Below are 14,826 nucleotides of genomic sequence, written 5' to 3'. Positions count from 1 at the left end.
GTTAACTTATAGTCAGCCTCCAGTGTCACACCTACAGTATGTCACATGAAATTGGCATAATGGTCAAAATTATTCTGATTTGTCCTTTTAATATAACGCTTTCACATTGATTTCAAATGTTAAGTGATACATCTTTACTCCCTTGGCCAGGCAGATTGTGTTGTGATTTTTTTTTAAATATTTCAGTACTGTGGTAGAATATGAGCAATTAAAGGTATTTCCCAGTTTGCTTTTATACTGTAGAACCATTCCTTAAGTTCTGACAAATGTGTGTTGTGTTTACGGATGTTATTTTGGAATTTGAGCTGTACTTTTGACTGCTGTTAATAAAAGTCCATTTTATGCAAAAGTTGAATGTTTGATGTGAGATCATACACTTTAACTCCACCACACATCAGTTTCACTCATTTAAATTAAAATAGATCAATGTGTAATTAGGTCATCTTTATTAAAACTTTTTTTTTTTTTTTTACAAAAAGAACAGTTGACTTCTGCATTGCCAGTCACACCGATAGTAGTGCATCTGCATAATTTTAACATTTGGCAAAAACAATATCTGAATCATCTTATACATAAAGTTTAGATACGGTGACATGACAACGGGATAAATGTAGGGATTAATTTTAAATGCCGAATTCTATGGCTTGGTGACGTAAGAATTTTCTAGAAATCATGCTTAATTAACCCTATGGTCAGAAGTATTTAAAAAAAAATAGGGGCTAACCATTGTACAAAGATAACCATCTCATGCCAAATGCATACAAGTCTCAACACACAGAATCTGAGTGAACATCACATTTTAGGATAGAACGCATCCTTCCCATAAAACATCGTGCAACAGTTGATCCGACCTTAAAACAAACTCAAACACTAAAGCCATTTGAAATGCACGTAACAGAAAATTAAAGTGCACTTAAAATGATACAAATCCAAAAATAGTCCATTTCAAAGAAAACATTGTGTTTAAAAAAAAAAAAAATGGTATCTACATATGTATAAAAATGAAATAAAAGTTAACCTTTTTCAGTATTACATTTTTTTACAACTGCAAAAGGTGATATAGGACTTTCTATATCATAGTATACGCATATACTGTCACAGGGTAGTATAACCCTGCAGTAGCAGAGAGGGAGTGGGGGCAACGCTCAGATGCAGGTGTAAAAACAGTGAATTAAGACTGCATATTTATCCAAAACATACAAGAAAAACTACCTTCATTTTTTTCAGACCAAGTCCCATTTTGATCGAGGCCTCTTGACATAAACTTTCTACCTAAGGTACAACAAATCAGTTGATTCCAAGGAACACTCAGAGCCAGATCGAGAGGTCGGTAAAGATGAGGTTGAGGCAACACACAGCTCCCTGCCCCTCCTTTAGCCAGCCGCTGTAGGTCTGTAGAGTCTAGAGAATCTAAGGCACCTCAGAACCCTGATAGATGATTTGGCTTGTGTTGACCTCTAGTTCCCCTCTTCCATATCCCCGTCACCATATGTGCTCCAGGAAGAACAGCATGTTGTGATTCCAGCAGCGACCGGCCACATCGCGTGACGTGACAGACGTGTTGCAGCGTGCTTCACCCTCCGGCCTGTACAGTTAGTTCACCATGCAGTACAAACAAAACACTCCCCTACTTATTGAAGACAACAGAGACTTAAAGCACAACTGTGTACAGACAGACCTGGATAACAGCTTGTAAACCTAAAGTAGGGACATTGACAACCACAAACACTTCTGGGCAGACAAACCCCCCCCCCCACACAGCAAAGCATTTAGATCTGTCCTTTCCGATGCCAGCCCCTACCATGTCCCACATCTCCTCCCATCACACTGTAGACCTAGGAGGGGCCCAGGAGGACACATGCATAGTAGTGAACTAGAGCTCAAAAAATAATTGGTCTAGAGGACACCATCCTTATCTGTTAACATTAAGAACATGTGTGGGCCCCATAAGGGAAGGTAGTATTCAACCGCTTGTCTCTGGAACATCACGCACAGATGGCATAGTATTGTACTGCAGTAACCATGTGGGTTGGAAATTTAGATACAAATCTCTTTAAAAAAATGATAAGAGCTATGGTCTCAGGTAAAATAAAAATATATTTAAAAAAATAATTTTACAAAAAGTGCTTGAATCAGTCTGGAGTCTCTGTCACTTTCCCATGCTGACAGCAAAATCAGTCTGGAGTCTCTGTCACTTTCCCTTGCTGACAGCAAAATCAGTCTGCAAGACTCAGTAGAAAAACAAAACAAAAAGCAGTCTTCTCAATTTTGGGTCCAAAAACAGGAAATGTGTGGAGTTATCACTTGGGCACTAGCCCGCGGGATTGTGGGTATAAAGGATGTCCTGGGCTGGAGGGGCTGTATGGAGAGTTGGGGGTGCGAGAGGTAGGGGTACCAGTCTTCTTACCCGTTTTAGGTCGGCTGGTTGGAAGAGAAGAAGATAACGTTTTTTGTGTGTGTGTGTGTGTGTGTGTGGGGGGGGGAAGACATCGATGTGGAAACATCATTGGATGGCTTCTAAATTTGCTTATGATTATTGCTTTATAAACCCTGTGGTATCGAGTAGACCTGTTATACTAAACAGGAAGAAACCCTCCCTACTGAAATAACTAAGGACAAAACCCAGAATGGCACTGGAGGGAAGTGACCATTTTATAGCTCCTGACCAATTATGCTATTTTTTTTGCGCTGATCGTAACTTTTCTTTGCACATAATGTTGCCGTCATTGTTTCTTATGACAGAAAAGAGCTTCTGGACATCAGAACAGCGATCACTAACCTCGATTAAGAACGAAGATTTCTACTTCGAATGAGTCGGAGGTGAAAGACATTGGTTATATTTCAACCACATAAAATATGCATCCGGCCCAAACTGAACTCTTTTTTTCAGAAACATTGGGTCGTTTTCACAGCTTTCTACTTCCATACAAAACAGTTAAACTGATGTCGTTTGGACATTAGTTTTGTTTCTATTATTGTCTTTTATCCCCGGTCCCTAAACGTCTTTGCTCCACAAATGAAGATGACATCTATGAAGTTTCTGTCAACTAGATTGAAGCATTCATTCTATAAAATGTATGACATTCTGTTGAGTAATGGTTTATTTAATCTTCTAGGTCAACATACGATGTCAGAAAAGAAGCTGCACGGATCTAATTATAGACAAGTTGACTAACAAAATAGCCTACAGAAAATGTTGGAAATTACAAGCAGAAACATATCTAAAAATAAATAAATTAATAAATACATTTTAAAAAATCTGGGAAATTAAAAAAAATATTCTCCACCCCATCAAATATTAGTTCCACCGACTTGACTGTAGCCTGCAGTGCATTTTCTATATTAGCAGGACAGGGTTTGGTGTGGGCCTTAGGTTTTCACATGTAGTCAGGCGGTTGCGGATGGGTTATTAGCAATTGTGGGTGGGTGCAGCTAAATAAACAGCTGACCCACGCACCACATTATTTACCGAAAGATTTTCTTTCTTTTTAGTAGCTGTCCATTTACCACCACTAAGACCACACTCAAAGAGCGGTATAGGGCCATAAGAAAATGCTCACCCAGAGGAGGCGCTCCTAGCGGCCAGTGACTAATGCAGGGAAACTGAAAACCATTGACCTAATTTCTACCAGCATGTCACCTGTGCAACTAGAGGCGGGGGGGGGGGGGGGGGGGGGGGGGAACGGACGTACATATCCCAACCAGAAGCCATGGATTACAGACAACATCCGCACTGAGCTAAAGGCTAGAGCTGCCGCTTTCAAAGAGCGGGACACTAATCCGGACGCTTATAAGAAATTATTCTACGCCCTCCAACGAACCATCAAACTGGCAAAACGTAAATATAGGACCAAGATCAAAACCTATTACACCGGCGCGGACGCTCAGAGGTGGCAGGGCAACCAACACTGGCAAGCAACACAGCACCAGCTGTTCCGGACAACTGTGTGATCACGCTCTCCGTAGCCGATGTGAGGAAGACCTTTAAACACGTTAAACCTTCACAAGTCTGCAGGACCAGATGGATTACCAGAACTCAGAATGCACTGACCAGCTGGCAAGTGTCTTCACTGACATTTTCAACATCTCCCTGACTCAGTTGGTAATACTTACATGTTTCAAGCAGACCACCAAAGTCTCTGTGCCCAAGAACGCCAAGGTAACATGTCTAAATGACTATGGCCGCGTAGCACTCACATTTTTTAGCCATGAAAAGCTTTGAAAGGCTGGTCATGGTTCACAGCCTGGACCCACTCCAATTCGCATTCCGCCCCAATAGATCCATAGATGATACAATCTCGATTGCACTCCACACTTCCATTTCCCTTTTGGACAAAAAGGAACACGTTGGAATGCTGTTTATTGAAGGCTGAGCTGAGGTCAACACCATTGTCCATTCCTCTCCAAGCTCAGCACTAGCTAAGGACCCTGGGATTAAAATACCTAATCACTAAGGAATTATCATGGTCCACACACACCAACAGTTGTCAGGAGGCTGAAAAGATTTGGCATGGGCCCTCTGCAGCTGGGCCTTCCGAGTGGCGCAGCAGTGCTAGAGGCTTCACTATAGCCCCGGGTTCGATCCCAGGCTGTGTCACAGTCTGCCATCACCAGGAGACCCATGAGACGGTGCACAATTTGCCCAGCATCGTCCGGGTTATGGGAGGTTTTGACCGGCCGGGATTTTCTTGTATCATCGCGCTCTAGCGACTCCTTGTGGCGGGGCTGTGCGCCTGTAAGCTGACTTCGGTCGCCAGCTGTACACCGTTTCCTCTGACATTGGTGCGGCTGAAGAAATAAAAGCTGAAATAAAATCAATCATTCTCTCTACTATTATTCTAACATTTCACATTCTTAAAATAAAGTGGTGAGCCTAACTGACCTAAAAACAGGACATTTTTACTAGGATTAAATGTCAGGAATTGTGAAAAACTGAGTTTAAATGTAGTTGGCTAAGGTGTATGTAAACTTCCGACTTCTACTGTACATCAGAATGCTGTTCATTGACTATAGCTCAGCCTTCAACAACATAGTACCCTCAAAGCTCATCATTAAGCTCGAGGCCCTGGGTCTGAACCCCGCCCTGTGCAACTTGGTCCTGGACTTCGTGACGGGCCGCCCCCAGGTGGTAAAAGTAGGAAACACCACTGCTGATCCTCAACACAGGGGCCCCATAAGGGTGCGTGCTCCACCCCCTAATGTACTCCCTGTTCACCCATGACTGCATGGCCACGCCTCCAACTCAGTCATCAACTTTGAAGACGACAACAGTAGTAGGTCTGATTACCAATAATGACGAGACAGCCTATAGGGAGGAGGTGAGGGCCCTGTGGCAGTGTGGTGCCAGGAAAATAACCTCTCCCTCAATGTCAACAAAATGAAGGAGCTGATCGTTGAAAAAAGTGGAGGGGGCACGCCCCGATCCACATCAACAGGACCGCAGTGGAGAAGGTGGAAAGCTTCAAGTTTCTCTGTGTAAACGTAATTGACGATCTGAAATGGTCCACCTACACAGACAGTGTGGTGAAGAAGGCTCAGTGCCTCTTCAACCTCAGGAGGCTGAAGAAATTCGTCTCGGCCCTTAAGACCCTCAGAAACTTTTACAGATGCACAATTGAGAGCATCCTGTCAGGCTGTATCAACGCCTGGTACGGCAACTGCTCCGCCCACAACCGTAAGGCTCTCCAGAGGATAGTGAGGTCTGCACAACGCATCACCGGGGGCAAACTACCTGCCCTCCAGGACACCTACAGCACCTGATGTCACAGGAAAGCATAAAAGATCATCAAGGACAACAACCACCCAAGCCGCTGCCTGTTCACCCCGCTATCATCCAGACGGCGAGGTCAGTACAGGTGAATCAATACTGGAACAGAGAGCCTGAAAAACAGCTTCTATCTCAAGGCCATCAGACTTAAATAGCCATCACTAGCCAGCTACCACTCAGTTACTCAACCCGGCACCTTAGAGGCTGCTGCCCTATATACACATTGATTCCATGTCTAAGGCCACTTCCATAATGGAACACTAGTCACTTTAATAAGATTTACATACTGCTCTAATAATTTAATGTGTATATACTGTATTTTAGTCAATGCCACTCTGACATTACTCATCCTAATATTTATATATTTCTTTATTCTATTTTACATTTGTGTATTGTTAAGATACTACTGCACTGTTGGAGCTAGGAACACAAGCATTTCACTACACCCACAATAACACTTGCTAAGAATGTATGTATGTATGTGACCAATAAAGTTTGATTTGAATAGTTAGTCCGGGTAGTTATTTGGTTATCTGCATTAACCCTTTTTGCACCAAATCTTTTGACTCATCACATACGATGTGGTTAATGTTTATCATCTCTCCTGCTGCCTACTCACTTTATTCACTACATTAGTAAAAGTATGTAGACACCTGCTCGTCAAACATCTCATTCCAAAACCATTCATATGAAGTTGCTGCGGGGACTTCCTTCCATTCAGCCACAAGAGCATTACTGTGGTCGGGCAATGATGTTGGGCGATTAAGGCTGGCTCGCAGTAAGCGTTCCTATTCATCCCAAAAGGTGTTCGATGGGGTGGAGGTCAGCGCTCTGTGCAGACCAGTCAAGTTCTTCCAAACCGATCGACCAACAGGAAAGGGCCTTCCCCAAACCGTTGCCACAATGTTGGAAGCACAGAATAAATCTTGAATGCCATTGTAGGGTGTAGCGTTAAGATTTCCATTCACTGGAACTAAGGGGCCTAGCCCAAACCATGAAAAACAGCCCCAGACCATTATTCCTCTTCCACCAAACTTTACAGCTGGAACTATGCATTGGGGCAGGTAGCATTCTCCTGGTATTAGCCAAACCCAGATTTGTCAGTGGGACTGCCATCACTCCAGAGAACCGTTGGACTCTGGAGCAGTGGAAACGCGGTGGAGAGCTTTACACCACCCCCAGTCCACGCTTGGCTGCTCGGCCATTGAAAACAATTTCATACAGCTCCCGATGAACAGTTCTTGTGCAGATGTTGCTTCCAGAGGCAGTTTGGAACTCGGTAGTGAGTGTTGCAATCGGCGGCCCGTTCTTTGAGCTTGTGTTGCCTACCACTTTGCAGCAGAGCCGTTGTTGCTCCTAGACCTTTCTACTTCACAGCACTTAGCTCACGTGGACAGTCTAGCAGAAATTTGACAAACTGACTTGTTGGAAAGGTGGCATCCTATGACAGCAGTGCCACGTTGAAAGTCACAGATCTTCAGTAAGGCCATTATAATGCCAGTGTTTGTCTGTGGAGATTGCATGGCTATGTGCTCGATTTTATGCACCTGTCAGCAACGGTTGTGGCTGAAATAGCCAAATACACTTATTTGAAGGGGTGTCCACATACTTTTGTGTGTATATAAGTACATATCTACCTCAATTATCTTGTACATCCATTCAGGACTAGTACCCTGTGTATATAGCCAAGTGATCATTACTCATTGTGTATTTATTCCTTGTGTTACTTTTTTCTACTATTTCTCTATTTACATTTTATCCCCCCCTTTTCACTTTTAGTCTACACTTGTTGTTTAAAAAGCCTGTGACAAATACAATTTGTACAGAATGGGACAGAGCCTTACCCAGACTTTGGTTTCTTGACTGCCCCAGTGCTGGTGTGCTCGAGGCTGCTGTGGAACCTGGAGGCATCCACCTGGATTGCATCCTCTTCCCGCAGAGCATCCTCCAACGCTGCTGCTACCGTGGGCGCTATGACTGGCCCCTCGTACTCCTTAGTGGTCCGAGCGGGAAGGTCCATCTCCAGCATCAGGATATTCTCAGACTGGGGAAACAGACAGAGAGGAGGGGGACTGCTACCACTCAGAGGACAAGGCGTGAGTCACAGTCACCAGGGACAGAGAGCAGCGGGAGAGGAGAGAAGACAGAGGGACGGGAGAGAGAGCAGAGGGACGGGAGAGAGAGCAGAGGGACGTGAGAGAGAGCAGAGGGAGAGCAGAGGGATGGGAGAGGAGAAGACAGAGGGACGGGAGAGAGAGCAGAGGGACGGGAGAGAGAGCAGAGGGACGGGAGGAGAGCAGAGGGACGGGAGGAGAGCAGAGGGACGGGAGGAGAGCAGAGGGAATAAAGAAGATCATACCTTGTATCTGACGTCAGCCATCATCACCATGGACGTGCGGGCGTGCTGACTCAGGGGTCTTCTGTAGCCCACCGCTGACACTGGCCTGGTCATCATCTGCTGGTCACTGAGAGTTATCAAAAAAGACAGCCATACAATTTGTATGTGTTCCTTCCTACACGAGGGATTTGCCAACCACTTAGGTCAAACCCTGTGCATGTATGCATTACTGCAGCGTGTTTTGTACACATATTTGACCATGTGCATGTCTAACTACTACTGCATAATTCATGTGCACATACTCCTCTATGCGTGTGATGGGACGCATCTTCCAGTGGTCGTCTTCCTCGTCGAACAACGCCCTGTTCACAATCTTATTCTTCTCCACCATGGGGATGAAATTCTCAATGATGAGATGCCTGGCAGACAGAATAACAAGGTCAGGGGGACCTCCTAACAGCCTGAGGATACTATTACTGATAATAGGACGAAGCCTAGGCAGTCATGGGACGGGGGGAACCAACCGCAGTACAAAACCTCATCTAGAACAACTCTCCTTGTTACTTCCTGATATTCAAGGAAAAATCCAGGTCAAAGCTAATCACTCATGTTTATTCCAGGAATGTACTCATTGTCAGAGGGGAACAACTAAAATAGACTACATTGATTTTTTATTTTAATTATTTTAATAGGGTGTGTGAAATGAGAGATGTGTGCTGGTTGGTGGCCTGACAGGGTCCATACTTGAGTTTGAGGTCCCTGGTCAACTCGTTCTGGGTCTGTTCCAGCTCCTGCCTCTCCTTGATGTGGAACTCCTGGACCTCATAGATCTCAGTTTTCACTGCCTGCAGCTTCGCAAACAACTGGAGAAAAATCAGAGGGATAATGAGACCGAGCACAACAGGAGACGAAAACACCATAGTTTCAGTGTAAACAAACAAATGTTCCAGGGAAAACTGAACACGTTGTGCATGTCACAATCTAATTTGAACTCTAGTGAACTGACAACGTAAAGGACAGTTTTCTATGGAATCAAAAGGTGCTATTTTGCTACAGTTCCTGATCGACCTTTTTCAGCTTCTTGGTCTTGATGTCTACTTCCTGTTGTAGAGAGCTGTACGTCTCCTTTAACTCCAGGGTCTCCTCGTCACGATTCTCCACCTGCTGTTTCATCTCCCTCTCTCTGCGTTTCTACACGCACACCACACACACACACGCACACACACACACACACACGCACGCACGCGCACGCACGCACACGCACACACAGTAAGGGCAAGGATGTGTAATCCCACAAAGAACACTACTCACATAAATCATTTAACTCTTCCGATCAGATGGCAAATGAATACTATACAATTGAATGTTCAATTGTCTCCATCAATAAAAGTCCATCCATACACACATATCACCTGTTCAGCAATTTCCTGTCTCTTCTGTTCCAGGATCCTTTGTTGTTCGTTGGTGTGGTCCACAATGTTCTTCCCACCCATCAGAAGCTTACTCTCCATTGCCTGGGTGAGGACACAATCATGAGGTGTGAGGGGAAACACACAAAATAGCAGTGAAACGTTTGGACACACCTACTCATTCAAGGGTTTTTGTTATTTTAACCATTGTCTACATTGTAGAATAATAGTGAAGACAAACTATGAATTAAACACATGGAATCATGTAGTAAACAAAACAAAACAACAAAATAAGTGTTAGACATTCTTCTAAGTAGCCAACCTTTGCCTTGATTACAGCTTTGCACACTCTTGGCATTCTCTCAAACAGCTTCACCTGGAATGCTTTTTCCCCACATATGCCGAGCACTTGTTGCCTGCTCTTCCTTCACTCTGTAGTCCAACTCATACCAAAGCATCTCAATTGGGTTGAGGGCTGGTGATTGTGGAGGCCAGGTCATCTGATGCAGCACTCCATCACTCTCCTTCTTGGTCATATAGCCATTACACAGCCTGGATGCATGTTAGATCATAGTCTTGTTGAAAAACAAATGATAGTGGGACTAAGCGTGAACCAGATGGGATGACGTATCGCTGCAGAATGCTGTGGTAGCCATGCTGGTTAAGTGTGTCTTGAAATCTAAATAAAATCACAGACCGTGTCACCAGCAAAGCACCCCCACACCATCACACCTCCTCCATGCTTCGCTGTGGGAACCACACAAGCGGAGATCATCTATTCACCTACTCTGCATCTCAAAGACACGGCGTTTGGACCCAAAATCTCAAATTTGGACTCATCAGACGAAAGGACAGATTTCCACCGGTCTATAATGTCCATTGCTTGTGTTTCTTGGCCCAAGCATGTCTCTTCTTATTGATGTCCTTTAGTAGTGGTTTCTTTGCAGCAATTCGACCACGAAGGCCTGATTCATGCAGTCTCCTCTGAACAGTTGATGTTGAGACGTGTCTGTTACGAGAACTGTGAAGCATTTACGCAATTTCTGAGACTGGCATCTCTAATGAACTTATCCTCTGCAGCAGAAGTAACTCTGAGTCTTTCTTTCCTGTGGTGGTCCTCATGAGAGCCAGTTTCATCACAGCGCTTGATGGTTTTTGCGACTACACTTGAAGAAACGTTCAAAGTTCTTGAAATTTTCCGTATTGACTGACCTTCATGTCTTAAAGTAATGATGGACTATCATTTCTCTTTGCTTATTTGAGCTGTTCTTGCCATAATATGGACTTGGGCTTTCTTCTATATACCACCCCTACCTTGTCACAACACAACTGATTGACTCAAATGCAATTAGGGAAAAATAAATTCCACAAATTAACTTTTAACAAGGCACACCTGTTAATTGAAATGCATTCCAGGCGACTACATCATGAAGCTGGTTGAGAGAACGCCAAGAGTGTGCAAAGCTGTCATAAAGGCAAAGGGTGGCTACTTTGAATATCATTTTTATTTAATTTGTTTAACACTTTGTTGGTTACTACATGATTCCATAGTTTTGAGGTCCCCACTATTATTCAGCAACGTAGAAAATAGTACAAATAAAGAAAAACCCTTGAATGAGTAGATGTGTCCAAACGTTTGCCGTGTACTGTATAGAATAAAAAAAGAGAATGTTGGGGTGAAAAGGACCAGAATGTAGTCTCCTCACCTTGACTTTGGCAGTAAGCATCTCGCCTGCTTCCTGCTCCTTTTTCAGGGCGTCCATCTTCCTCTCCTTCTCCTTTAACAGCCTCTGTTTCTCCTCCGCCACCAGACTGTGATCCTCCATGATGGCCTTCCTCTCCCTCTCCAACTTCTCCTGCTGTACACGCCAATAATCTGCACCCACTTTATCAGCTGGTTCTACACCATCATCATCATCCTCCTCCTCCTCCTCCTCTCCATCCTCTATGTCCTCTTCTAGTTCATCCCCAGCTTCTCCAAACCCCCTTCTCCTCCTCCTCTTCTTCCCTGAGCGTTTCCCTAACTGTTCTTTGAGCCGAGCAATCTCTTCCTGGAACTCTCTGAGCAGAGCATCTTTAGGGTCCTCGTTGACGCGGGGCTTGTTCTTAATGTTCTTGGCCCGGTTTGAGTAGCGTAACGTGGTCAATGTCTCCTCCACGTTGTAAGATGCTGGTCCGATGTTAGCCACCATGACTGTGTGGGCATTGCCCCCCAGGGAGTCCTGTAGCAGGCGGGTGAGCTTGGAGTCGCGGTAGGGGATGTGGGTGCTCCTGCCATCCACCAGGGCAGAGATGACATTCCCCAAGGCTGACAGGGACAGGTTAATCTTGGTGGCTTCCTTCAGGCGCTCTCCTTGGGCTCCTGTCTTGGTCTGCCTCTCACTGCCAGCCAGGTCCACCAGGTTCAGTTTGCCCACTCGAATGTGGTTCTCTCCGTCGACGCCCAGCTCGCTGCACTCGATGGTAATGACAAAAATGGCATGTGACCGGGAACTGTGCTCATTCATATTGGTGGAGCCCACTGAGCGGTTCTGGTTCCCCACGTTCATCACGTGCTCTATTTCTCGTACACTCTTAGTGACGAAGGAGGACAGGTCCTTGACATATACACCCGTGTCTGGCCTCTCTTTCAGCTCCAGCCGGCGGGACTGGTCCTTGGACAGCAGGTCCCTGATCTCCTCCTGGTAGATCTCCAGGTACGAGGCCCTCACCAGGTACTGCTGGTTCTGGGAGCGGGAGATGTGTGTGAAGACGTGCTCAAAGGAATTGGGGATTACACCCCTTCTCTCTGGGTCATTGCGCACCCCCTCCATAGTGTAGGTCTTTCCTGTACCCGTCTGGCCGTACGCAAATATGGTACCATTGAAACCAAGTAAGACAGAGTCCACCAGGGGCCTGAAGGTTTCATCATAGAGATCCACCTGTTTGGAGTTCCAGTCGTACACAGAGTCAAATGTAAAGACCTTGGGGTGTTCGTGGGCTGCAGCCCCCCGGGGGTTTCGCACGGCCACCTGGCCCAGCTTTACATCCACCTGCACCACCCTCTCAAAGTTAGCAGCCCGCTCCTTCTCATTCATGGGTCGACAGCGAACCACCACCTTCACCGACTCTCTGGTCTTAGACATCGTGACTGGTCCCCAGGCAAACTGGCCTTGTCCCACTGGCTTGTGTTTCTTTCCTTCAAGTATTGTACAGAGTCAAGAGTTCACAATATCAGAGATGCCAACATCAGAATCTGTAAGAAAATATATATTTTTAAACACATATGATTATTTTCAAATAGCTATTGCCAACACGATTAGTTCATGTTTTCTTTTGTGATTATGAAGAACTTTCTGCACTGTGCATCAAACTTGCTTCCTGGCTACAACGTTTTCAGACAGATAGTTAGCAGCTACAAAACATGGCTAAGAGTACGTGGACACCTGCTTGTCGAACTTCTCATTCCAAAATCATGGTCATTAATATGGAGTTGGCCTCCCCTTTGCTGCTATAACAGCCTCCACTCTTCTGGGAAGGCTTTCCACCAGATGTTGGAACATTGCTGCGAGGATGTGCTTCCATTCAGCCACAATACCATTTGTGAGGTCAGGCACTGATTGGTTGGGGGATTATAGGCCTGGCTTGCAGTCAGCGTTCCAATTAATTCCAAAGGTGTTCGATGGGGTTGAGGTCAGGACTCTGCAGGACAGTCAAGTTCTTCCACACCAATCTCGACAAACATGGACCTTGCTTTATCTACAGAGGGATTGTTATTGTGCTGATTTAGCTTCCAGAGGCAGTTTAGAACTTGGTAGTGAGTGTTGCAACTGAGGACAGACTATTTTTTAGCTTGTGTGAGCTTGTGTGGCCTACCACTTTGAGGCTGAGCCGTTGTTGCTCCTAAACATTTCCACTTCACAATAACAACACTGACAGTTGATCGGGGCAGCTCTAGCAGGGCAGAAATTTGACAAAGTGACTTGTTGGATAGGTGGCATCCTATGAAGGTGACACATTGAAAGTCACTGAGCTCTTCAGTAAAGCCAGTCCACTGCCAACGTTTGTCTATGGCTGTGTGCTCGATTTTATACACTAGCCAGCAACGTTTTTTTATTTTATTTAACTAGGCAAGTCAGTTAAGAAAATGGTCATAATTTACGATGACGGCCTACCCCGGCTAAACCATAACGACACTGGGCAAATTGTGCACTGCCCTATGGGACTCCCAATCACAGCCCGTTGTGATACAGCCTGGAATCAAACCAGGGACGCCTCTAGCACTGAGATGCAGTGCCTTAGACCGCTGCGCCCCTCGGGAGCTGAAATAGCCGAATCCACTTATTTGAAAGGGTGTCCACATACTTTTGACAATGTAGTGTAGTTAGCAAGCTAACAAAACAACACAGTACCAGCTTGACCTTTCAGTGACATTGCTAGCTAGCTGGTTAATAAAACTAACTAGGCAAGAACACAACATAATTAGGTTAGCTAAACTAGCTACTGTAGTTAACGTTAAGTAATTTCGCTAGCAAAACTTTGAAAAAAGCATTAGTTATTGGCACACACACAAAGTCACGTTAGATTGGCAAACTAACTTGATAGTTATCGGTCAGTGCTCCTTAGTGAAAGCGTCGGAATATAATCAACTCTGGTACTTCCTATGCTAGCTAGCTAACGTTAGTTGATTTACGGTAACAAGCTAGCTAGCCAGTTCATCGCTGTGCACAGGCTAAAATAACAAAAATAGTCAAAGCTTTACGCTTATGATAATTATGGCAATTATAGCAACAATACGATATCTAGCTAACAAAATTGGAGAACATGTACACATCATCCGGAAACAAATTAGAAAATGTGATTTTGCTAGCCAACTCGTTTACAAAAGAATCGGGACAGCACCCCTAACAACCCTCGATCGGACGGCCTAGCAACGGAAAACGAACACATCCTTTCTCAGGAAAGGACAGTTTGATGATGAGAGGCATCTCCATGTACGAGAACAAGCACACAATTAAGGTGAAACTCAGTGACATTGTTCACTAGCTATAATGCAAAATTCACGACAGCATTAACATTGTCCGCTAGTTACCAGTCAATCCAGTGCTTCCACCCAGTCAGCCATTAGAGCAGCCGTTCCTTTGCATCCCAGAAAACTGTCCCGGATGGAGAGGTGCCGGTTATGGCTTTTAACATCGCAGCCAATCGGAGTCTTTGTCTTGTTATGTAACAGCTAAAGACCTCTCCTCATAATAAATTGGAACAAATGTATTTTACAAAATCGTGTCAATATAACTTGGGATATTTTTATATAAAAAAAAATGCATAGAAAA

The 14,826-nt window shown here is 44.8% G+C and overlaps 1 protein-coding gene across 2 annotated transcripts; it reads right to left on the bottom strand.

Moving 5' to 3' along the window:
- Window positions 1-423: 423 nt before the first annotated feature.
- On the bottom strand, window positions 424-14,702 carry LOC110492650 (kinesin-like protein KIF3B). Of its 2 annotated transcripts, none has more exons than XM_021567080.2 (9): window positions 14,586-14,702; window positions 11,221-12,749; window positions 9,518-9,619; window positions 9,174-9,296; window positions 8,850-8,968; window positions 8,408-8,524; window positions 8,127-8,232; window positions 7,612-7,811; window positions 424-2,421 (listed from the first exon to the last, which is right to left on the bottom strand). In XM_021567080.2, the coding sequence occupies exons 2-9, from the start codon at window positions 12,637-12,639 to the stop codon at window positions 2,301-2,303; spliced, it is 2,307 nt and encodes a 768-aa protein (XP_021422755.2). In that variant the 5' UTR covers window positions 12,640-12,749; window positions 14,586-14,702; the 3' UTR covers window positions 424-2,300. The 2 variants fall into 2 exon arrangements, with proteins under 2 accessions (XP_021422755.2, XP_036803581.1); XM_036947686.1 differs by having other exon boundaries at window positions 11,221-12,692; window positions 14,586-14,678.
- Between the last annotated feature and the right edge of the window lie 124 nt (window positions 14,703-14,826).

Source organism: Oncorhynchus mykiss, chromosome 16 (genome assembly GCF_013265735.2).
Source record: "Oncorhynchus mykiss isolate Arlee chromosome 16, USDA_OmykA_1.1, whole genome shotgun sequence".
NCBI classification, from domain to species: domain Eukaryota; kingdom Metazoa; phylum Chordata; class Actinopteri; order Salmoniformes; family Salmonidae; genus Oncorhynchus; species Oncorhynchus mykiss.
This window is presented reverse-complemented; position numbering and strand designations above follow the sequence as displayed.

What these genes read in the sequence shown, in the direction of transcription:
- LOC110492650 (XM_021567080.2), bottom strand. Translation starts at nt 12,639, where the DNA reads ATGTCTAAGACCAGAGAGTCGGTGAAGGTGGTGGTTCGCTGTCGACCC. An exon ending in TGCTTACTGCCAAAGTCAAG is followed by an intron (nt 9,620 to 11,220) that starts GTGAGGAGACTA and finishes GTCCTCACCCAG; the next exon opens with GCAATGGAGAGTAAGCTTCT. An exon ending in GTCAAGAAACCAAAGTCTGG is followed by an intron (nt 2,422 to 7,611) that starts GTAAGGCTCTGT and finishes TCTTCCAACCAG; the next exon opens with CCGACCTAAAACGGGTAAGA.